This window comes from Marmota flaviventris, chromosome 17 (genome assembly GCF_047511675.1).
Source record: "Marmota flaviventris isolate mMarFla1 chromosome 17, mMarFla1.hap1, whole genome shotgun sequence".
Classification (NCBI taxonomy): domain Eukaryota; kingdom Metazoa; phylum Chordata; class Mammalia; order Rodentia; family Sciuridae; genus Marmota; species Marmota flaviventris.
The window spans coordinates 21,103,323-21,129,209 of NC_092514.1; the positions used below are offsets into that span (position 1 = coordinate 21,103,323).

Here is a 25,887-nt window from a genome sequence, read left to right on the forward strand (position 1 = left end):
GAAAAGCCAGTCTGGTTATTTCTGTGTTTAAAACTTGCTTCTCTCACAATACCAGACCTTAAATTATACTACAGGGCTGTACTAACCAAAAATTCATGGTATTGGCATCAAAACCGACGTGAAGACCAGTGGAACAGAACAGAAGAAATAGAGACAAACCAACATGAATACAGTTATCTCATCCTAGACAAAGGTACCATAAACAAACACACATCAGAGAAAAGATAGCTTCTTCAACAAATGGTGCTGGGAAAACTGGAAATCCATATGTAGCAAAGTGAAATGAGACCCCTATCTCTCACCATGCACAAAACTCAACTCAAGGTGAATCAAGGACCAAGACATTAGACCAGAGACCCTGTGCCTACTAGAAGTAAAAGTAGGACCAAATCTCCATCATGTCAGCTCAGGAACTGACTTCCTCAACAAGACTCCTAAAATACAAAAAGTAAAATCAAGAGTTAGTAAATAGGACTTATAAACTAAAAGCTTCTTCACAGCAAAGAAAACAATCAAGAACATGAACAGAGAGCCTACAGAATGGGAGAAAATCTTTACCCCCTGCACCTCAGATAGAGCATTAATCTCCAGGATACATAAAGAACTCAGAAAAACTTAACACTCCAAACTCAAATGACCCAATCAATAAACAGGCAATGGCACCGAACAAATACGAATGATCAAAATATATATGTAAAAAATATGTTCAACATCTCTAGCAATTAGATAAATGCAAATTAAACTACACTGAGATTTCGTCTCTAGTGAGAATGGCAATTATCACAAATACAAGCAAGAATAAATGTTGGCAAGGATGTGGAGAAAAAGGCACACTCCTATATTGCTGGTGGGATTGCAAATTTGTGCAACCACTCTGGAAAGCAGTATGGAGATTCCTTAGAAAACTTGGAATGGAACTACCATTTGACCCAGTTATCCCGCTCCTTGGTATATACCCAAAGGTCTTAAAAGAAGCATACTATAGTGACACAGCCACATCAATGTTCATAGCATCTCAATTCTCAATAGCTAAATTATGGAACCAACCTAGATACCCTTCAACAGATGAATGGATACACAATGGAATACTACTCAGCTACAAAGAACAATGAAATGATGGTATTTTTCCAGTAAATGGATGGAAATGGAGATTATTGTGCTAAGTGAAATAAGCCAATCCCCCAAAAACCAAAGGCAGAATGTTCTTTCTGATATGTGGATGCTGACTCACAATGGCGGGGGAGAAGAAGGAGTAGCGATTCACAGAATTGGATAGGTGGAGGGGATGGGAATGGGAAAAACAGCAGAATGAATCAGACATAACTTTCCCGTGCTCACATATGAATACACAACCATTGTAACTCCACATCATGTGCAACCACAAGAATGGGAAGTTATACTCCATGTATGCATGATACGTCAAAATACATTCTACTGTCATGCATAAATTAAAAGAACAAATAAAAAATTTACAAAAACAATAAAACTTTCTTTTCTTTTTCTCTCCTATTGCTCCAGCCAGCCTGCTCCTGATGCACTCATTGATTCACTGCCCCAGGGCCTTTCCTCTGATGGTTTTCTCCTGCCCGGGATCCTCTTCTTCCAAATGCCAGCACGGTTTGCTCCTTCACTTACTTATTCAAATGCTCCCCTCCTTTTTTTTTTTTTTCTGCTAAGACTTTCCTGGTACTCTATCTAAAAATCAACTCCCACCTCTCCCGGGCCCCTGCTTTGATTTCTTCATAACATCACCGATTAATATCTTATACCTTTTATTTATCTTTATCATCTCACCAACCTCCTCCATACTAGAACTGAAACTCCATGAGGACAGGGATTATTCTTTTTTTTTCCCTCCATATCTTGACCTCCAGAACTTAGAAAGTATCTGACACAGAATAGAATGCTCAGAAATGAGTTGGTAAATTAGGGAATGAATGAATGCATTTCATTGTTAAAACAAGCCCCATGAGATAGGCAAAGAAAGTCATTATTTCTCTATTGCAATGAAGAATGGCTTTAGTTAGTTGCTGTGACCAAAAGACCTCACAAGAACAACTTAGAGGAGGAAAGGTTTGCGGTGGCTCCTAGTGCAGTTCACAGTTAGCTGACTTCAGAGCTTTGGGCTTCAGTGAGGCAGAACATCATGGCAGAAGAGAAGCAGCTCAGGACATGGCAATGAGCAAGCCAAGAGAGAGATATCTGCTGACCATGGACAAAATATAAACCCCAAAGGCATGCCCCCAGTGACCTACTTTCTTCAGCCATAAACAACCTGCTTACATGTACCACCCAGTTAATCCATATCAGTGGGTTAATCCACTGATTAGATTACAGCTCTCATAAACTAGTTATTTAATCTCTAAATATTCTTGCATTGTATCACACATGAGCTTTTGAGGGACATCCCATATCTAAACCATAACAAGAACATAGAGGCTAAGGCAGGTTCAATACCTTGCTGGAATAGAATCCAAGTGTTTAGATACTGATTCTAATGTGTCTTCATCTCACTGGGCAGGAGAGCCCACGTAAACCCTCATGTCCCAACATTCTCCAAGCTGTTCCTGACCATTCTGGTCTCACTGGTTCCCTGCCTGTGAACTTGAGATCAGTTCATTCATTCATTCATGCATCACTACTAGGGACCCATCTGTAGTAAGTACTGGACATATGCTAAACCACGAACCCCTCAAACAGCCCCATGATATATTTTCATTACCTCTGAAACGTCTCTTAGGAAATGAGAAATGAGGTTTAGAGAAATTAAGGGATTTTATTCAAGGTCAAACTACCAAGTGACAAAACTTGGATTTTAAGCCAAGTTGGCCTGGCTGTGGGACTTCACGAACCACGATTGCAAATCACTTCTTAAACATTAATTACTGCAATATGGCTTTTGCCCTTGAGAAATTCTCAGTTTAGTTAATTCATTGCACATTTTTTATAGATATCATTAATAATTAATCATGTCTTTTTTTGCAAAGCAGGATTTGTGTACATTATTATAATGCACAAATAGAATGCTTCAAACTATTTTCCTTTCATATTATCTAATTCTTCATGTGTTAAGACATTTCAGTCATATTGCAAGGGCTTTGTATTTATTCTTTTAAAAATAGTATACTTTGCATGATTATAAAATTTATACATATTCATTTAAGAGAGATTAGGAAGCATAGAAGAATCACAATGATGAAAGTAACAACTGACCATAATTCTGTCACCTAGCAGTTAGCATTATTTTCAATGTTTTGGTGTATTTCATTCTAGTTGCTTTTTTCTGTTAGATTTTTTTCCTCTACAAAACAGAATTAAACTGAATATACTGCTTGTATATGTTTTTTATTTTTATTTAATATATTTTAAACCTTTTTATATTATAATAAATACCCTCTTAAAACACAATTTTGTCACATTGTGTTTCAAAATTTGGATGCATCAAAATGTATGAAATTATTTCTCTATTGTCTGAAATGTGTGTTTTCAATTTTATTTTACTTTGAACCCCCTACAATTTCAAGCAGAAAGTCTTGCTCACTAGACGATAAATCATGGATAATTTAACTTTGGTGTGTGTGATCTTCTTTTTGGAAGACATTCAGTGACAAGAGAGTGATCTATCTGTAATAATGTAAAATCTTACTTTGAAGCTGAGAATTTGATTATATCTTATAGAGTACTGTCTGGCCTTAGCTTTTAATGGACAGGTTACAGAGATTTATTTTATATACAGTTCCAGACATCTGAGCTCTTCTCTAATTAGTGTAATTAAGCACTCAAATATTTGTTGAACTAATAATTCAAATCACAGTTGGATGGCAAGATAATTTAGGATGAGCCCTTTCCCCTTACAACTAAACCATAAGCCCATGAATGCCTTAACCAAATTCTTTGTTTCTCCTTTTCTGTTGCTAAACTATTCTGTTTGTAGATCTTTGCAAATTCTATTATTTTAAAAATACTATTTACATGTTCACAAAGAATGAGGAGAGATTAAAGTATCTGAAGAGACATAAAACAGGCCAATTAAAGACAAAAAAGGGATTGCAAAATAACATGGAATGAGAGGAAATTTATTTGCACCAGTAATCCAGGATGACATACTGATTGTAACCACATAAACATTTATCTCACATTTTCCTTTATGAACTGCTTATTGAAAGTCAGAACTAAATTCGTGTTTAATTACAGTAACCATGTCGTCCTGGATTGCTGCTGTAAATCATATTTTATATATATATATATATATATATATATATATATATATATATATATATATTTTTTTTTTTTTTTTTTTTCTAGGCACTAAATTCTAGAAGGCATATATCATGGATACTCACAGTATCAACTGAGATTTTACAGAAGTTATAATGTAAAAGGACTTTGGATCATAGTCACCCTCAATGAAACCCAAGGGTGGGCCACTGAACTGTAACTCAGTGAAAGGAATAAAAACACTGTAATTGGGTTTGTGGACTTCAGGGAAGCTGGTGGACTGGGGGATGCATACAAATCTCTGCCTCTCTCAACTGGAGATATCATTGTTATTAATCTGTGGTTTGTACATGTGTTGGAGAGTAGTCAATCCAAGGCTTTTAATGAGTCAAAAATCGAGTTTTTCAATAATGATTTGTTATAAACATTTGCTGTCAAAGAGCAAGATGGCCATGTGTCTACACACCAGATGTGCAGAAGCAAGGTTGGCATTCTATTTTGGAAGGGAAGAGGAATACCTTACAGCCTTATAAAAACAGAAGGTCCATTTAGCTTGATGGAGTAAGACAGCTTTGCTATTAACTCACAGGGTATCTCTAAGGGAAGCCAGGGAACACCTTTAAGCCTCATTTGTTCATCTTGTAAAAACGACAAGTATCATCAGATCCAGTGATGGACAGAATGCCGAGCCTCATTCTCTCTGATCACTTTTCATCTGGGGCGCTCATGTGACACAGTTGAACAGTAAGACACAGGTGTAAATCTATGAAGTTCCTGGAGAGATATCATTTCTTGTCAGGCACATTATTTTTCCTCTTTATTCCCCCCCCCCCCGCCCCCCGGCATTTTGAATGCAGATGTGATGGCTGAAGCAGCAACCATTCTGCCACTTTGAAGGAACAGCCACGGGAATATGAAATGTTTCAGCATTGATATAATTTTAAGTTGATCTAGAGTTTGTAACTGTTTACCTTCAGACTTCCTGTTGTGTGAACAAAAATCTCTTCCTATGCCACTAGCCCCAGATTTTCTGCTACTTGCTGCCCAAAGCATTACAGATAGTGAGTCTCATAAATTGGGAAGGATTAAATGAACTAAAGGGGGTAAATCCCCTAGCAAAGGGTGGACATATTGTAAATGTTAAATAAAGTTTATACAGTCTATGCTGGGGAGCTAATCCAGTGCCTGAAGCACAGCCTTTATTTGTATTTCAAAGAGTTGTGAATTTGTGGTTACACAAGCACTCAATGGAGACTCCAGAACCAGATGTGAAACAGAGGTGAGATGCAGGTATTACCAAACAGCTGCCTGGTCTGTAATAAAAGACCATCTGATGTTGAGAAAAATTATATTTGCTGGGCTAGCAGGATATGTGAGTTGCAAAATGTACCCCTGGAGATCTCTAGGAATTGACCTGCTGGGTAGAGTTATTGCCTATTTGAAAGCTGCAATGTTTCTCCCAAAAACATTATTATTTTTTTCAGCATCATAGTTTTCATTAAAGGTTCTTTTTTTAAGTAAAGCAAGTTTTCCTTGTGTTCTTCTTGTTTTGACAGTTGAGACTTAGAAATTATTGTATAACATACTTAAATTTGAGAAGCATTTTGTTAATGTTATTATAATAATAGCTTCTATTTATGAATCACTTACTGTATGCTAGGAATCATTCAGTGTTTTACAAATTTTGTCTTACTCTTCAAGGATGAACTATTGAAACACTCAACAGCATGGATAAATCTCAAAATCATGCCAAGTGAAAAAAGCAGGCAAAAAGAGATGCATATTATATGATTCCATTATATAAAATCGTGAAAAATGCAAAAATTGATTTACTGTGAGAGGAAGCAGATCAAGGGTTTCCTGGAACAGGGAAAGGTGTCAAAAATTGGGAGGAAGGGATTACTCGAGGAAGCTTTTGGAGAAGAATATGTTTATTATTTCAATTATGATGATGATTTTGTGGGTGTATATCTCAAAACATCCAATTGTACGCTTTTAATATATGTAGTTTATTATGTGTCTGTTATAATTCAATAATTCTTTTTTTAAAAAAGAAAAATGTGTAGAAAATGACGCTACCTTTCAACAGGACAATGGATAAATGGGCTGTGATTTAATAATCACACAATGAAATTCTCAGCAGAAATAAACAAAGTAGATCTGCATGTATCAAAACACTGATTTTAAAAGTAAGCTGTCAAAGTAGATACTAATTTTTATTTAAAACTTAAATACAACATTGTATATTTCGTGAGCAAATACGTGTATCAAAAATTTAAGCATGGCATGATGCATACTGACTGTAGTACTCTCGTTAAGGAGGAACAGGACAGACGAAGGGATGGGGGCAGCAGATCAGTTGTACTTACATACTAAGACCACAGCAAAAATGATAAAATTTTAGCATCTGTTAAATCTTGGTAGTGGTACAAGGGCATCTGTTATATTATTTTCTGTACTTTTTCTGCATGCTTGAAATATTTCATAGTTTTAAAAAAAGTTTAAGTAATTACCCATCCCACTCAATGTCTAGTTCCCCTTGCCAGGGACAACTGCTGTTACCAGCTTTTTAAATGTCCTGGAGATATCTAAGTATAAGTATGTAAGTAGACATAAGTTTGTGTGAGAGTATATATATATATATATATATATGTGTGTGTGTTGCATATATGTAAATTTATATATCTGTATTTTAAAAATAATATATGAGTCACTTTTATACTTCTTTTTAAACAAAATACGATTTGAAATATACTACGTAGATTTCTATCTTCATTTTCTCTCTCAACAAAACTTTGGAAATAGCTCCAACTCAGTGCATACAGAATCTTCTCATTCTTTGGAATGCTGTTTAGTATTCCGTCAAATGAATAATTAGGCCCTTTCCCATCATCTCTCATTACAGACACATTATAAACACACATTTGGCACTTCCATCTGGGTGTGCTACCTGTCTTTTAAAGCAGACTATGCCATGTCACATTCAGTCTTTTCTTAAATACACAGGGTCTTGTGTACAAACAGCAGCTAAAACACTGGGCTGGAAAAAGAGTGATAGGTTCATAAACAGATGCACTAGTTCGCCTCTTTGCTGAATGATACCAGAACAACTATCTTTTGAGCTCATTCTTTTTCTCTCTGCCTCTGTCTTTCCCTCCCGCCCCCCTCTTAATTCCAAAAATTCCCTCTTGATACTGGATTTGGGCTCCCCCTTTTCTAAGGGTTAGTAGCACCATTTCCCCTGCCATTTCTTTGCTTGTAAAGTATTTCAGGTGAAGGAGCCATATAATCAAGATTGGACTGCGATAAAGCAGAAAGAAGGAGGACCCGGGTAAGGGAACACAGAATTTCTCTTGCTGCATGGCCTTGGGACATATATGCAGTCTACTCTAGGGCTTTGGCTGCCTCTGCAGCTCCTAGTTAGTCCTGGAAGTCATTAGAAGTCTACTTTTTCTTTCCCCTGGTGTGAGAGGAGGGATGACATTAAGGTGTAATTCTGTGAAGAGGCCATTAGGGAATTAATGGGGGACAGAAAGTGTCACTACTATCATGTGTAACTAAAAAGCACCAATAAAAAATGTAAAAAAAACAAAGTGCTGTTCTGTTGCATGTCCAGCTACAGTGACAGCTAACCTTCATCCTGGCTCTATTTGATAGCATTTTGGGGACATTGTCGAGTAATTCTCCTGAATTCCAACAAGAAGAAAGAAAAAATTTTCTCTAGGTTAGCGAGAATGACAAGACCTTGAGAATGACAGGCCCAGGCAGGGTGAATAATTACTTTCCTCTTCTTTAGCTTAAAATTTGTACCTTCTATTTAAATTTATTTATTTTTTTACATTATGAAACCATTTTAATAGGAATATTTGAACAGTGCTGGAAAACTTGAACAGTACTACTAATGATAACATAATATCTGATATTTGTTGTGCTTTCCAGTACTTTCTTAGCAGGGAGGGAGGCAGCAGAGCTGGCTGGTTCAGAGCACAGACTCTGGATTCAGACAGTTTGGGTTCAGAGCCTTGCTCCTCCAGCTACTGGATGCAGCATAGTAGCGTATTAAACTTCTCTGTGCCTCAGTTTCCTCATCTATAAGATGAGGCAATGCAAGTATTTATTTCCCAGAGCCCAATAAGATTAAATAAGTATATAAAAAATGGTGTGTAAAAGTCTAAAGCCAGGTGAATGCCTGGCATACACCTAGTGAATGTTGATAACTGTGAGTGCAGGTGTAGCAGTTGTTTGAATGGGGAAAATCAGCAGAGCTGGTAATTGAATCAGTTGTTGTACCGAAGGCTTACAAAGAGGTTTCCTTGAGCAAGAAAGAATAACTATATGAGGCAGACAGACAGTTGTTCATATTTGAACCATCAAGTCTTCTTACCCCTCACGGTTAGGTGTTAAGGTAACAGTGACCAACCACATCATGACACCACATGGCATGATGACCTCATGGGGTAAAGATGAAACCAGAAGTTTCCTGGAGGTGATTGGCGAAACCAAAGGAATATTGTAACCTGGTTTTAAGGCTGTTATTTCAAAAATAAATTAATAAACATGAAATCAAGTAAATTACATTAAGAGCAATAATGATAAATATTCAAAACTCATCACAACCTAATTAATTTACCATATTTTTTTCATTATCTATGCCCTTGAGGTTATTTCCATCTATTATACCTAAAGTGAAAACACTTTAGAATGGCATGCTGTGGTACATGTCTTCCTGACACTGTGTGGACTGCTATTGCATGGATAGCTTACAATTGGCCATGGTGGGATTATTTACACCACAGAAATGGGTAAATGCTACAAATAAGGGCTTGATTTGTTTTGCACACCCAAGATCATGATAGAGGAAAATGTTAATAATGCAGAATAAATGTAAAAGTGTATCATATCTGCAGCTGTTACAGTTATGGAGAACATAAAGAATTGAAGAACTACGCCTTTGGAATTCAGATGGAAAATGCTCACCTCTTTGACAAATGAGTGAAGTTCCAACATGAACCTTCAATCGTTTCACTTATGTTGGAGCTATAATGAACTGCTGGATTGAGATAGGCCTTGTGTGACCTTTACCAGCCCCACAGCAGATGAAGCCCAGCAGCTAGTTTGAGACAGAGGTGATAATGTCTCACTGTCACTACAGGGAAGTGGGTGGTGGCATGAGCTTATGTCAATACAATCAGGCATTTCACTGCTGTCAGATGTAGAGAACAGAGTCAGTACGGCAACCTTTCAGCATTTGGAGCTGGCTAGACCCTGATTCTGGAAAAGCTGGAAAAACTGTGCAGAAGGAAGGTAGCACAGTGAGCTGGCAGAACTAGAATGTAAGCTGAGACAAAACTATAGCACCACTTTAGTTGACCTGGGGTTAACACCTGCAGAGATCACAGAAAGACTGGGCAAAGTAGTCCAGGCTGAGCAAGTTTGGTCCAAATGAAGCCTGTTTTGCAAGTCTGTTGGCTCAAGGCTTGGATAATAAAGTAAGAGAGAAAAAGTCCCATGCTCACCTTCCATGTTATAAACCATAGCTTGAAGTGGATCAGTTTTGCAAACAACTATATATGGAATGTCTTACTTTTGATGAATTTTGCATTAAGGCATAAGAACCTACTGTAGCATCACCTGAAAGCTCAGGTCAAGTAACAGAGGATGGGGCAGGGCTGTTGCTATTTGGAAAGTAAGGATAGGGTTTATCAGTTTATCGTTTATCCCCTGCTTTACTTCTCCCCTTGTTTGGTTGGAAGATTGGCTCAGATGTATCTTCACAAGAGAGCTGTTTTTAGTTAATATCTATGATATGGATCTGGAGCATACTCCAATATCTTGTGTAACCATAGTAATTAATGCAGGAAGGTTCAGAGGTAGGGTTTTTAGGCCATGATTAGAATATGAGGGTTCTGACCTTCATCCAATGGACTAATCCATCGATAGATGAATGGACTACTGGGAGGTACTAACTAGTGGGAGGAGGTAGGTTGCTGGGGGTGTGCCCTAAAAAGTTAGTCTCCCTCCACCCCACTGTGTCTGCCATGAGCTGAACTGCTTTCCTCCACCATGCTCTTCCATCATGATATCCTGCCTCACTTAGGGCCCCAAACAATGGAAATCAGCTGACCATGAACTGAAACCTATGAAGCCATGAGCTAAATTAAACTTTTCCTTCACTAAATTGTTTATGCCATGGTCACAGTGACAAGACGCTGACCCCACACGTGTTGAGTGTTTCTATCAAAAAGGAGACCCTGCTATAATAGATTAAGGCTCTTCTAACTCAATTGCACTGTGCCCCAGGTGTCAACGGTCACCCCTGACTGCCATCCTGGAAATTGCTTCACCTAGAGGGGGAGGAAAACATCTGCAGTGAGCATCAGAGCCTGAAGTCACACCTGGAGGTCCCATCCCCATTCAGAGCCCAGTGTGTAAACATGTGGTAAAAGGCACGCTCTCCATGTGGATTCAGAGGACGGAGTGTGTCACGCACCCTGCTTCTTGGTGGTGACCTTGGTCATACATCCTCTTACCCGAGCCTCAGTTTCCCCACCTATGAGATACAAGGGGTGGATAAAAGGATCCCTAGAGACACTTCCAGGGCCTGCAGTCTACAAGTCCATGCAGATCTTCAGTGGGGTTCAGCTGTGTCATCAGGGTACTGCAGGACTCTGTCCTGAACACCTGACCCTGGAGGAAGTCAACAAGCCAGGGAGGAATGTGGGGAGAAAGGGCAGGGAAAGAGGCAGTGTTGGAAAAGTGGGACAGAGGAAGGAGAGGAGAGGTGAGAGGGAGTGTTTGGGAGGAAAGGTGCAGGGCAGGTGCATGCAGGAAGTCCCACAAGTGGTCACAGGACTCTCTGCTCCAGCCCCGCGTCAGGTGACAGACACCCCAAGCCCCAGCCCTCTCTGAGCCCCTTACCCTGCAGCATGGCCGACGTGGTGTAGTAGTTGAAAGGCACGTTTTTCACCAGGTATTCCTCGGGGTCAAGGCTGGCCAGCTTAGCTGTCACCAGCACGGACTTGCCGGTGCCAGCGGGGCCCACCAGCATGACCGGCCGCCGCCGCTCCATGAGCCGCTCCAGGAAGTAGCACACTCGAATGGTCTCACTGGTGTGCACCAAACAAGCCTGCAAAGGAAACATGAGAGCATGCCAGGGGCTGGAGGGAGAAACAGGTGCAGCAGCACACAGGTTCTGGAGCAGTCAGAAGGGGGGCTTCTGTCACAGTGGAGCTCAACAAATAAGTGTAGGGCCAGAGGGTCTTTCCTGATATCAGCAGTAAGTCTAGCCTCTGGACTCATTCCTGGCTCTCTGTGGTTCAGTAGGAGCATCCCATCTCTACCTATTGCTTTCTTCTGTGTCCCTGTGGCCTCTCCAATGTATTATAGAATCTTCTGGCCCTACCATCTCTTCTTCTCTGGATGCTAGGCGGGTCTGGTATTTGTTTGCTCTCTTTAGGGGAGCCTGTGGCTTAATTATAGCTATAATTTGAAAATGCATGTAGCTGGGGCCCACAGGTTCCTAGCAAGGTCAAACTCTTGGGTACCAGGAGAAGATTACCACTAAAATGTGCTGCGGATCCTCAGGGGAGAAGGGCCCGTCATTGGCTGCTCAGCCACACTCACCTGCAAAGGCATCTCGGGGTCGAATTCAAACTGGGGGATGAGCTTGGACCAGGGCTCAAATTTCTTGGTCTCTGGGTCTATGTAGTAGTCAAAGACGGTTCCTTGGGAAGGAAACTTGACTGTCTTGAACTCCGTCACCCACCATTTGCTGAACTCTGCCCGGTAGTCCACAAGCTGCAAAAGCAAAGCAGGTCAGACAACAAGGTCCTCCAAAGCTCAAGAAGCCTAAGCAGGTGGCTCTGGCATTGTCAGAGGTTGGGGTGGGGACACAAAGAGCTCCTGCCTGTGCTGACGTTCTGCATGGACCAATTCCTCCAGGAAGGATGGTCCTTTCCTGAGGATCAGCCCTGACAATCCCAGGTGTGCAGGGGCTGCCCTGGGGCAGCTATAGATCTGGAGCATGGCTATATTTGGGTGTGAGTCCCAAAATTTAGGTGGAATTTATGTATTAGAAACTTAATCCCCAAAGTTATATATGAAGGGTTTAGGAGATAATTGGGATTGGATGACATCATGAGGGTGGAGCCCCATGATGGCCTTAATGACTTTGCAAGAAGAACAAGAGAGACCCAAGCTAGCATACTCTTTCTGTCTTGCCACGTGATGCCCTGTGCCATGCAACAATGCAACAGAAAGGCTCTCACCAGATGCCAAGCTAATGCTAGCATGCTTGTGGACTTCCCAGGCTCCAGAACTGTGAACTAAATAAATGTCTCTTCTTTATAACTTACCTAGCCTGTGGCATTCACTTATAGCAATAGAAAATGGGCTAAGATAAATGTGTACAAGTGCCTTTGTGTGACCATGTTGCTGAGCCATTCTGGCACAGGCACTTGTTCTAGTCATCCAAGAGTTGAGAGGAAGGAAGGTGTAAGAACACAGAAAAGAGTGGGTACCCTTGGCCACAGGAAGGCAAGCAGATACCAAGAGCTCCTGAAGAGAGAGACTGGCTCCCATCTTCCTAGACCCCGGAGACTGAGCAATTTTCAGGATGGCCATCAGAGGTGACTGCTGACACTTTGGGCACACAGTGTAGGTGAGCAAGAAGAGTCTCAGGAAGGGAGCTGGGTATGTAACTTCAGGACACCATTTTCTGTGCCTCAGTTTCTTCAACTATAAAATAAGGGTCTTATAGAAGACAATCTGTCAGATTCTTTCCATAAAATTCTGGAATCTAGGAGAAACCGGGGAGATAAAGCTATTCTGTTTTTTTTTTTTTTTGAGGAGGGAAGTAGGGGGTGGCAGAAGGAATAGGTAGAGGCATATAATCCACACGTCTTAATATAGATAATGTACCCCTAAAAGATAGATCTGTGTGATCAAATTGTCCTATCATCTCTAAGCTGAAATACACACACACACACACACACACACACCATTCCCACTGCCCCTGAAAACCCTCCAGGAGAGCAAACCCACCCTTTAAACATGGAGACATAAGAAAATCCCACAAAAGAAAGAGGTCCGGATTGGGCATTGTAGGAAATATATACAGAGGTCAAGACAAAGGGGTCAAAGGCTGGACAGACCAGGGAGCTGGGTCCATGGGAGGAAATCTGGACTCTGACGAAGGTGTTCTCATTTTTACTGTCTGTTAATTAAGTAGGATTGAATTCTTTTGCTTTAAAATGAGAATGGAAATAGGCCCTTAGGTATGGACAGATTTATTTGCTGTTCTGATTGTGATTTTAACTCAGATGAAGGGGACACTGTAGTTTGCTAATATTGTTCTCTCTAAGCAGAAGCCTAGGGAAAAACCTCCATTTTAGACCTTCCTATGAAAAGCTGATTTTAGGTTTATAAGGAGACTGTAAACTTCTGTAAAGAGACAGGATATGAAGTTATGTTCCTTTACTCACTCTTGAGTCCACCTTGAGCGACCTGGTCAGCTTCTTAAGCAAGCTGTTAGCTGGGCCACACTATCATCATCTAACCCTCCTGTAATCTGGCACTTGACCTCAGTTTCTGCTAAAAGTGGACACTTTAAAGTCAGATGGTGACTGCTGAGCAGATCCAATGGTTCTTTCTCTTTTCTTTTTCCATATTTTTTATTGGTGCATTAGGCTATACATAATGGTGTGGTTTGTTATTATGTGTACATACATACAAACAATATAATAATATAATTTGGCCAGTATCCTTGCCCAGTATTTCCACTTTCCATCCCTCCTTCCTCCCTCTGGTCCCTTTCCTCTACTCTACTGAATTTTCATGAGATTCTGCCCCCTACCCCTGCCCCTTCTTTTCCCTTTTTTCCTCTCTGGCTTCCACATATGAGAGAAAACATTCCACCCTCGACTTTCTGAGTTTGGCTTATTTTGCTTAACATAATGCTCCCCAATTCCATCCATTTTTCCTGCAATTGACATAATTTCATTCTTCTTTATGGTTAAACAAATGTCATTGTGCATATGTACCCCATTTTCTTTATCCATTCATCCCTTGATGGACACCTAGGTTGGTCAATGGTTCTTTCTCAATTCATCTCTATGGGCTTCCCCGTCCCCCCAGCAATGGATGTTAGTGACTCCTCTTGAATTCCCCATCTCGTGTGTGTGTGTGTGTGTGTGTGTGTGTATCTGTGTTTACATCGCAGTACTAAGGATGGAACCCGGGGCCCTTATACCACTGAGCTACATCTTCAGCCCTTCTAATTTTTTTATTTTGAGACAGAGTCTTGCTAAATTGTCACCTTGAACTTGTGATCCTCCTGCCTCAGCCACCAAGTGGCTGGGATTGCAGATGTGCACCACCAAGCCCAGCTTCCTTCTCCCTTTAACCTGGATGATGCTAAGACTTCACTGGTACACTATTGGAGAGTTTGAGGACCAATTTCAACCCATTTGATCCTCATGATGCTCTGAATTATGCTGGCTAATTAAAATTATCCCAATTTTCTATTTAAAGGCAGAATTGGGAGTCAAACCCAGATTTTCAGTCTCCCAATCTGGTGCTCCGTCTACCATATGCCTCCGGGAGTTCATTTTCTATGACTGTTGCAAAGTATTCAGCCAGGATAGTTTTTTTTTTTTTTTAATGATTCTTTTGCTGAGTGGCAGTTCTCTTCTGTCTTTCCACCTTGCTTTAATCACAACTTTTAAACTGTAAGCACCATTGGTGTCCCTGATGCCAATATTTTGGCCAATTTCCTAACTCTGGTTTTCAGCACTATTTTTGGTGTTTTGCTTTAATGCAGATTGTGCAGGGGGCTTGAACATTCCCTGCTGCTAAAAGCTTTCTCCTGTGTCCTTTCCCTAGGTGCCAACATGGCTGCCTGCAGCTCCAAGTGTTCCAGAGCCCAGGAAACGGATGGTGGGGGGATGCTTTCTCCTGGGCTTTAAAAAGCAGTGGAATGCATTCAAAGTTTTCAATACAGAGATAGAAAAATGGACCAAGACTCTTCACCCTGCTACCCCGCTGCCTGGTTGGTACCAATATGGAAGAGAAGCCTGGTTGCTGTCTGACATTTCATCAACTGAAAGGTCGGAGACTGAATTTGATGGGAAGCAATAAGCTATGCATTCGAGATCCCTGTGATGTTCAGCCAAGTCTCATTCATTCTGCTGGACTCTTCACCTCCTTGCTCTAAGGGGAATGTAAAGCTGTCAATGGAAAAGCTGCAAAGACTGCAGAAAATTCTGCACAAAATTCTCAGATATCAAATTCCTAGTTTGTGCATCCTTGTGCCCTTTGGTGGGGGGGGGTACACTTCTGGAGACACTATGATAACTGCTTTCTAAAGGACACATTAGGGAATGATGGGCAGTGGGGTGAGTATTAAAACCAGAGCTTGTAAAAAGGCAAAAGAAGTTAATTGATAATTCTTTTGGTCCCAGCTTATTTCCCTTTTGAATTTCTCAAACATAACTTTGCCTTGCAAGGCTGAAACTTTTTTTTTTTTTTTTTTTTTGCCTTTCTTTGAAAGAGCCTCACAATCAACCCAGACCAGAAGGGAAAAATCATAACTTTCCAAAAACTGCAACTTGGTCTGATCCCCTGTTGAGAGAGAGAGGCACCAGACACTTACTATAAAAATGAATATTTATGTGAGGAGAATATTAGCAATAAGCACATATGCATGCCAGCCATGTTCTAAGAGCTTTGCACGTGTTCATGTTGGGTGATTAGAACAGCATGCATTCACTTAATCCTCACCATCATCCTAGGAAAGGGCTATCTTGTCATCATCCTTTGGACACATGGGAAGAATAAAGTAGGGAGAAGCTAAATTTCCTGCCCCTGGTTTACCCAGGTAATAGTGGCAGAGTAACAATTCAAAGCCATAGTCCATGGTGGTTTTTTGTTCTGTTTTGTTTTGGTTTTTTGTGTGTGTGGCTTTTTTAGGTTGTTTTTTAAAACCATTTTATTGTGGTATGATTGATAAACAAAAGACAGTACATATTTAATGCACGCAACTTGATGAGTTTGGAGATAAGTATACAATTGTGAAACCATTATCACAATGATGCATAAACCTACCATCATCTTCAAATTTTCTCCAGCTTTATTTATTATTGTTAATTTTGTTATTGTTTATGATAAGTATACCAAAAAAAAATCTACAGTCTTCACAGTTTTTTTCTAGAGAAGAAGGAAAGCCTTCCATTTGAGGCGACACGGACTAACCTAGGAGACATCATGCTCCGTGAAATAAGCCAGACACAGAAAGACAAATACCACCTAACACCATGTATATGATGAATCTAAAATAGTCAAACTCAGAGGCAGAGAATGGAATCATGGCAGCCAGGAGCTGGGGGTTAGGGGAAATGAAAGGTATTTTTCAGTGGATACAAAATTTCAATCGTGCAGGATGACTAAGTTGAAGATAAATGACTCTTATGTACAGAGGGGTTCTTATCGTTAACAATAACTTATTGTATACTTTTTTTTGGGGGGGGGGGGGGTTCTGAGGATTAAACCCAGGGGTGCCTAACCACTGAACCACATCCCTAACCATTCTTACAAATATTTTATTTAGAGACAGGGTCTTGCTAAGTTGCTTAGGGTCTCACCAAATTGCTGAGGCTGGCTTTGAACTTGCAATCTCCTGCCTCCCAAGCCCCTGGGATTACAAGTGAGCATCACCATGCCCATTGTATACATAAACATTTGCTAACAGAGTCCACTTTCTTATCCTCTATATGATATTGCATGGTAGCTAGAGTCAATTTTAAGAGATTTGTCTGCAGAATCTTGAAGATGTTGTTTTTAGGTAAAATATGTTTTATTTATAAATAAAGACAGGATCAGGTGCATTCAAGGTGCTATGGCTCTAGATTATTTATAGGTGAAGAAAAAAGGTTGAAACACAGGAAGGATTAGGGGATAGGATATCAAGATGTTCCAAGCCCACATCCCTGTCCCCAAACAGCTTGAGGTTACAGCAATAAACACCATGAGCTAACTACTGCTTTGGTTTTCCACTCCTAGGTGCCAATTAACATTTGGCCTAACCTTCCTTGGACAGCCCTGTGTTTTGAGGCTGTAGGGTCATGCTGGTTAGCCCTGGCCTGGTATAGAGCAGTGTATCCTCTGGAAGATGTTTAGAATGCTGAAGGTATTCCCTCCACTGGAGTTCCTACAGCACGGTATCCTTCCACCTCTCTCTATAACACACCCATCACCTGGCAAAGTTGTATACATATTACAGAAGTTGTTCAGACTCCAACACTGTACACCTTTCCACAAAAGCAGAGGTATATTCACGAACTCAAAAGGCAACAGCCCCAAATACACTACAACCTTGTAGTATATTTTTTTGAAGGCTTTTGCACAGGCACTGACATCTTTAGCAACAGAGCAGACGGTAATTAAATAGAATCTAATGTTTTCCTGTTAATTTCAACATGAAACTTTCCTGTCTTCGAACTCTGGGATGGAGGGTCCAATTTTGCCTCTGCACATTTCCATGTGAAGGTTAACGTCAGTACATCCTCTTACCTGATCTTGAACCATTGCTCCACCAAAAGCCCAGATGGCAGCAAACACAAAATAAAGCTCGTAGGTTTCCTTGGGGCAGTCTGCAGGGATGTCCTCCTTGGTCAGGAGGCATTCGAGAAGGTAGCACACCATCTGAACCATGCTCTGCTCTGGGACTGGAATTATCTTCTTAAATCTGTGAATAAAGACCAGGACATGCTATTAAACACTATGGATGTTCCATTCTAGAAGAGCCATTGGACAACTATGGAAATCTCTTGGCTTCAGGGGACTCAGAACTGGTCAAGTTCTTTGGGGGTTACAGAGGACCTTGATGTTACACAAATCTTACTGTTCTCAGTTATTCTAGGGTCAGCTTCTTCTGAAAAGAAGCAATGGCCTGGCGATCGGCTGAGAAGCTTCCATTTCTCATCTTTCTTTCTTCTGATTCCCTCTCCCTCTCTCTTTCCTGCTCCTTGCATGGATAATCCCTTCTCAGATTTTGAGGAAAGTAGAATGCAACAAAACAAGTCAACATCTCACTTTTTTTCTCTTCTTTTAATTTCTTCAATGGCCAAAAGGACATGCATGAATATATAACAACAAATCCCACTATTATGTATAATTATACTGTATCAATAAAAATAGGGAAAACATTGTCCAAAAGGACCTGAAAAGGCACTTTGGGAACAATTTTGAGGTCTGTTCTTTTACATCTTCTCCTCAGTGGTTTTCTTCCAACACACTGAAAAATGTTTCTGGGGCCAGAGTCTTGTCTGGATAGTAGAGGGGACAGGGAGAGATCTGACTGCTCTCAAAGGGAAATATGGTAACAATGGGCCACCGTCCTCCCTTGGCTGCCTTCAAGAAAGGCAAAGAGAGAAGCAAGCTGGTACACTCAGGTAGGAGAAAGTTTGAAGAGCAGCCTTAATAGAGAGGGGAGGGAGCTAGATTGGACTAGGATTGAGGGTGTTAGGTGCAGGACAGGCTCATCTGCAGGGCATGCCAAACAAAGTTAGCTGCAGAATGACCTGGCTTCTCAAACCCTCTGTCTGGTTCTTTAACACCTGTTTGCTTCAAGCCCAAACGCCCACGCCCCCGCTCAAGGCTGAACACTTAACCCCCCTTGTGCCAATAAGGCAGCTTGCAGAACCAGAGACCCCATTAGATTTGGGCTATAAAAACTCCCTGTGCCGGTTCCTTCCCTTTATCATAAAGTTCATTCAGACTCAGGTGGGTAAAAAAATTTCTAATCAAGCTTTTACCAGCTTCCCCTCAGGAATTATCAACTCCTGGCTACTGATGATACCTCCAGTCGAGACATATGCCAAATGGACTGACATCATCATGGATCTGTGGTGGCAAGGAACCTTTATTGATACTGGTCTTCTCTGCCCTCCTGTGGGTGCTCCTTACTTCCCTCCTCTTTCTCCCACACCGCCCCATTTCATCAGGAAGCAGCCAGAATGAGTCAATGTCCACTCTCATTTAATAACAAAGAAGGGGAAATGTCGCCTGGGCTTCAAAAACTAACTTCCCCATCCCCCAAGAAGAGCTGTCCAATGGTGAGCCTTGCTGGCTCACATGATCCTTACCCACCAATCAGAAAGCACCCCTGCCAACTGTCAAACCGTTCAACCATTAAACTGTCATAACTGTCAAACCACCCCCTGCTCTATAAATATGCAGAGCTGTTCCTCAATAAACGGGCATTTTCTCCGTTGACAAGCCTTGTTCGTTCTTTCAATGATGATTTTTATATAATCCTGAACTGAATGGAATTCCTTAGTTGAAAATGTACCTTCTGTGACTTTCTCCTGGTCTTCTATTTGTACTTTAGATCTTGACTTTGGAGGTCTTAACTAAAAGGCAGATATCAAGAGATGCACAAAAGACATGTCCAAGGAACCAGGAGTGTGTACATGCACACACACATATTCACACAGGAACTTATCTGTCCCTGGGTACTCTCTCCCTGCATGTGTACATAGGGTGTACACCACAGACTCACACACTCAACCCACACTATCACAGTCTGAGCTCCCAGGCTGCCCAGGGAATGGGTCTGTTGTCACAAGATGAATATCATCATCTATTGCCACTGTAGAAGTCACTCACTACCTTTGGGCCTCCAAGTGGTCCAGTGTGCTCTTCCCATCAGTGTTTTGTGTTTGTGTCTACTTCTTCTTTTTCTAATCTTTTGGTTAGCTTTCTGCTTTTTTAAATTGATTAAAAAAAAAAAACGACAGCGGAATGCATTACAATCTTATTACACACATACAGCACAATTTTTCATATCTCTGGTTGTATATAAAGTTTGTTGACACCAATTTGTGTCTTCATACATGTACTTTGGATAATGATGTCTATCACATTCCGCCATCCTTGATAATCCCCTGCCCCCTCCCTTTCCCTACCACCCCTCTGCCCTATCTACTTCTTATCCTTACCATAATGTTATTACCATATAATACTCTAGGTGTTATGAGTAATGAGAAAACTTAGTCTTGATGGTCTTTCCTTCAATTTTCCAATGCATATTTCTAACAAGTGATAAAAGGAAACCATCTCAGGCTCAGTGTTGGGTAAGGCACCATAATAGTGGGTACCAGGAGCCCTTACAGTCCCAAACGAGATTCCAGACAACCTAGGTGGGATTTGCAAAAAGGTTTCTCAACCCTGACCTTTCTACCTTCTCAGTGGTATTGAGGATCCAAGTGGGAGGTGCTGGGGGGAGGCTGTACATACAAATACAGGATTTGGAGAGAGCTTTGGCATATAGTGAGTGCAACCTTCCCTATAGGGAAGGCTGGGCTTGCCCCCATAGAGAGACAGGGCAAAGAAACTTCAACTGAACTAGTCCAGGCTTATTTACTTTCCCCAGTAAGCCCCATCAAGCTTTGTAGAACTCACAGTGGTGTGTAGAGAGGTTTCTTGCTGGGGCAGCTTGAGCTCCAGTCTATTAAAGCCAAACAGGAAGGAATATTTCCTGGAATCCAAGTGTGAGCTGCATGCATGTGGGGTTGTTTGAGAGGCTGGCTAATGGGGCTGTTGGAAGGATGAGGTACTGGAGGTTTTTGTAAGGAGTAGCTCACGACTGGATGAAGGAGAGGCACATACTTTCTTCAGGGAATGCAGATGAGAGATCTTTAGTGATGGGGAGGACTACACAGAACTCCCAAGATCCCCCAAAGAGAAGGCATCAGATTTTAAGATCTGTTGTAGTTATCATAGCCATAGCCACACAGGTGTAGCCAAGTGATACCTCTCCTGTCTCTCTGTACCCTTCAACCCTGAGAAATCAGAAGATACAATTTCTGAGAAACGAGAAAAAGAGGTGAGAATACTCCCCTTCCCCAATGAGCTGCAGGGCAGGGCAGAAGCTTTCATTGTAGATGAGGCTTACTTCTTTAAATTTTCCCTGGATTTGTGTGTGTGTGTGTGTGTGTGTGTGTGTGTGTGTGTGTGTGAGAGAGAGAGAGAGAGAGAGAGAGAGAGAGAGAAAGAGAGAGACGCACACACACACTACAAGTGGCCAGAAAATTGTGGACATTGATTTAGATCTCAGCTAGGGTGGGAGGAGAACAAACCACATAAAATGGTTTTGAGGAAACAATGAACAAACAAGGTAAGGTCGATTTATACTCAGCCCTTGTCTAATAAAATAATTAATATGTGTTGACGTTGCACAGGTTGTCTTAACAGGGTGGCATAAAACCAGCATCAGGATACTGTGTCTCTATAAAATAGAAGTAAGGCCTTGAAGTAAAAGCATCTGTTACTTATTAACTGCCACATCACAGAGCTCTGCTCCCTCATGTGTAGCCTTTTTGGAGAGCTGCAAGAAAAAAAATGAAATCACACCCCAGAGCGGGCACCCATGAATGACAACTATTCTTCTTCCCTGATAACCATAGATTTCAACAACTGGGGGGCCAGTCTGCATAGACTTAAAACAGTCAATCTTCGAGGCTTGTTTCAAACGCTTGTGTATGTGCCAGCACAGATGTGCACACGTGCACACGCACACGCATGCGCGTGTACACACACAGATATGCAAATACACAAGAGTTTTGGTATCTCTCATCTTAAATGCAGAGAGTGGGGATAGCCTGACTTTTTGCTAAAGACTATATTGACAAGTGTCCCAATCAAAGATAAAGAGCAAGGGTGGACTGCTTTCCTAAAGCCTTACCCTAATCTGCCCATTTGATTGCCCACTATAGCCACTAGTCAGAATTTGCTCGCTACCAGGGCAGCCTTAGACTCCAAGGCTTTAGAGTCCATGGGTGATCAGGGGCAGAAAGCTTTCCAAACCCTTGAAAAAGATACTGACATTTGGAAAAAAAATAATTATTGACCCTGAAATATAAAAGCATATAAAAAATACACTATGTCGACTACTAGATTACAACTCAGTTTTATTGATACAAAGGTCACTTCTAATGTGGGTGGATTGTTTTAGGGTAGGGGCAGATTGCCTATGGCCCTTCATATTGCCATCGCAGTCTGGGGTTTCCCTTTCCTCTGCCTCTGCATTTGTGGGTGACTGGACAATTGGTGCCACAATCCTATCCTGTGCTTGACAGGCCCATGGATAAGGAGGCAGGGATCAATTTGAGTGATGGACTGTAAATTCTTGGAAACATAATCCCGACCCCAAATTTTAGAATCTTCAGGAACTATGGATCTCAGAGTCTTGGGCACTAGCCTCTGATGCCCCTTCTTGGCTGAATTATGGGAATGGGTGAAATGTTCATAGAATAATCTATCAAATGAGAGAGGTGGGGGAAGGGGAGAGAAAGAGGTTTCCAAGCACAAGAACCCCTTTATACTGACACATCAAACATTCTTACTGTCATAACTATCCTCTTGGTTAAGAGTCATTAACCTTATTTGAGTGAAAGGTGGTACTTGCTATAGTTTGGATCTTGAGTTTCCCCTAAAGGCCCCTGAGTTAAGACTTTGTCCCCAGAGAGGTGCTATTTGGAGACGGTGGACACGTTAAGAGGTAAGGCCACGCAGGAAGTCTTTAGACCACTGGGGCATGCCCTCGAAGGGGACCCGGGGACCCTACTCTCTTCCTCTTTTTTGCTTCCCAGCCATGAGATGAAAGGTTTTTGCTCTGCCATGTATGTGTTCCTGACATGATGTGCTGCCACACATTCAAAGTAAGGGGGCCAACTAATCATGAATTGAAACTTCCAAAACTGTGAGCTAAAACAACCCTTTTCTCTTTATAAGTTGATTATTTCAGTTTTTTTTGGTAAATTCAATATTTTTAAATGTATTTTAATCAGTTATACATGACAGTAGAATGCATTTATGCACTTTGATGTATCTCACATAGATGGGATATAATTTCTCATTTTTCTGAGTGTACATGTTGCAGAATCATTTTGGTCATGCAGTCATATATATACATAATGTAATAATATCTGTTTTATTCTACTAACTTTCCTATCCCCATATCCCCTCCCCTCCTGTCACTTCTCTCAACCTAATCTAAGGTAACACTATTCTTCTCTAGTGTCCCCCATCTTATTTTGAATTAGCATCTGCATATTAGAGAAGACATTCAGCCTTTGGTGTTTGGGGATTGGCTTATTTTGCTTTAGCATGCTATTCTCCAACTCCAACCATTTACTGGCAAATGCCATAATTTCATTCTTCTTTAAAGCTGAGTAATATTCCATTGAATATATATATACCACATTTTCTTTATCCATTCATCTATTGCAGGACACCTTGGTCGGTTCCATAGTTTAGCTATTGTGAATTGAGATGCTATAAACATTGACGTGGCTGCGTCACTGTAGTATGCTGATTTTAAGTCCTTTCGGCATGAACTGATAGTGACGGAAAGCTGACTCACACAGGTGGTCAGGGTTTGTTGCTTTTACTTTTGCAAAATCATAAGAGCAGAAGTGACCTCCCAGTATTCAGTGGGGAAGGACAGGTCAAATGATAAATTATACCCAATTCCTGAATTGTGAATACCCAGAATCAGAAACAGAAAACAGGCCCCATGTGTCCCTGACAGCGTCATCTTCATTTGTAGGCCTGTTGGTCTGGCCTGTGGATCATTTGTAGGAGAGACAGGTGCTATCCTTGTGAGCAGAAGGATTTGAGTCTCAGGACTACCATCTGATATTATAGCCACCTGCCTCCTTCATGTACATATACCAGTGTGGCACTTATGAAAGGTACTTTAAACCTTCCTTCTCTTCAGTCACCTCTCTTCTTGCCTGAACTGACCATAGGCATTCCGTGGCCATCCTAATGTGTGTTCCCCTCTGCCATCTGCTGTGCCTGGAGGGTTCTGACTTTGGGATCAGGACAGAACATCAGCAGGGCATCAGCTGTGAGCCAAGGATTCTGTGCGGCTGGGCTCATGTGCTACCGTTGTTTCTGGGCTTACCTGGTTCTGAGTGTGTCCAGACAGGTTGGAAGATACTTGTCAAACAGAATGGTTAGGTTGGCTCTCTCTGTCTGGATTTCCCTCTGGTCAATCCAGCTGTTCACTGCAGGATTCCATCCCAGGTCTGCTGGGTTGATGTAGAGGATCCCTGGGAGGAAAGAGAATGCTGGGCACTGAGGATTCCATACAGGTCAAAGTATGCTTTCCCCAAGGGAGTTATCTTCTCTGTTTAAAATATTGTACAGGAGACTGGGACATAAAAAGAACAGAGACCTGGCCTTGGTCAGAGAGGGCACATGTGTTTACTATTGAGGATCAAGGCCAACTGATCCATGACAGATGAAGGAAGAGCTGGGTTGGGAAGGATCCCAAGACCACAAATCAAGGCTTGGGAAGAAAGAAAACTGTGACTGATCAGCAAAACTTGTCATAATGTGGGAGAGTGCAGTGGATTAAATAATGGTCTCCTAAAAGATATGACCACATCCTAACCATTGGAACCTGTTACCGTGAATTTATTTGGGAAAGGAGCCTTTGCAGATAGATGTAATGAAGCTAAAGGTCTTGTGATGAAGTTACACTAGGTTGTCTGGATGGGACATTTACAAGTGTCTTTATACGAGATAAAGGAGAAGAGATGCATACAGATGAGGAAGCCATGAGAAGAAGGCACAGGTTGGAGTTATGGGGGCCATAAGCCAAGGAGAATGGAGATGGGTGATACAAGCAGGGGGGTCTCTCCTACAGCTTTTGGAGGAAGTGCAGCCTTGATGACCTTGATTCTGGATACCTGACTTGCAGAAAGGTGAGAGAATAAATTTCTGCTGGTTTGAAAGCCACCAAGTTTATGGTGATTTATTACACTTGTTACTGTGACACTAGCTAACTAAAACAGAGTGGGAGAGAACTCTCCTGACCTGTGTTCACCAACCTTAATCCAGGTTCTTGAAGGGGACCCTGATATTGAGGACAGAGATCAAAAAGTTTCTCTTTTTTATTATGAGTTTTTATTTTATTATTATGTGATGAAATACTTTAACAGCTTTATTTAGGTATAATTGATATACAAAACAGATGAACTATTTTTTTAACAACTTTATTTAGGCATAACTGATACACAAAACACTGTACACTGAAGTAAGTCAATCCCCCAAAACCAAAGGCCGAATGTTTTCTCTGATAAGTGAATGCTAATCCATAATAGGGAGGGGGGCATGGGATGAGTGGAGGAACTTTGGATGGGGGCAAAGAGGAGGGGGAATAGGGGGTATGGGGGTAGGAAAGATGGTGGCATGAGACATTCATCATTACTCTAGGTACATGTATGATTGAATGAATGGCATGACTCTATTGGGGGTACAACCAGAGAAGTGAAAGATTCTGCTCCATTTGTGTACAATGAATTGAAGAGCATTCTGCTGTCATGTATAACTGATTAGAATAAACAAATAAATAAATAAACACCGTACATATTTAATGCAAACTATTTTGATGAATTTGGGACACCCAAATCCACCTGTGAAACCATCACCACAATTAAGTTAACAAATGTATCCATTACTTCCAAAATGTCTTCACCCTGCATAATTGAAACTTTGTACCCATTCAGCAAAATCTCCCTTGTGCCCTCCTGCCCAGGGCCTGTCAATTACCATTCTCCTTTCTATTTCTTTAAATTTGATTATTTTCCCAAATCAGTTCTT

General features: G+C 41.2%; 1 protein-coding gene across 1 annotated transcript in view; it reads right to left on the reverse strand.

Annotated features, from left to right (window-relative positions):
* Positions 1 to 25,887, reverse strand: part of Dnah9 (dynein axonemal heavy chain 9) — a 332,320-nt gene that overhangs the window by 159,099 nt on the left and 147,334 nt on the right. The window contains exons 35-38 of the mRNA XM_027954056.2: positions 24,185 to 24,332; positions 17,785 to 17,959; positions 11,842 to 12,015; positions 11,137 to 11,344 (exon numbers count right to left, since the gene is read on the reverse strand). Coding sequence (XP_027809857.2) covers positions 11,137 to 11,344; positions 11,842 to 12,015; positions 17,785 to 17,959; positions 24,185 to 24,332 — 705 coding nt within the window. The remainder of the gene's footprint in view (positions 1 to 11,136; positions 11,345 to 11,841; positions 12,016 to 17,784; positions 17,960 to 24,184; positions 24,333 to 25,887) is intronic.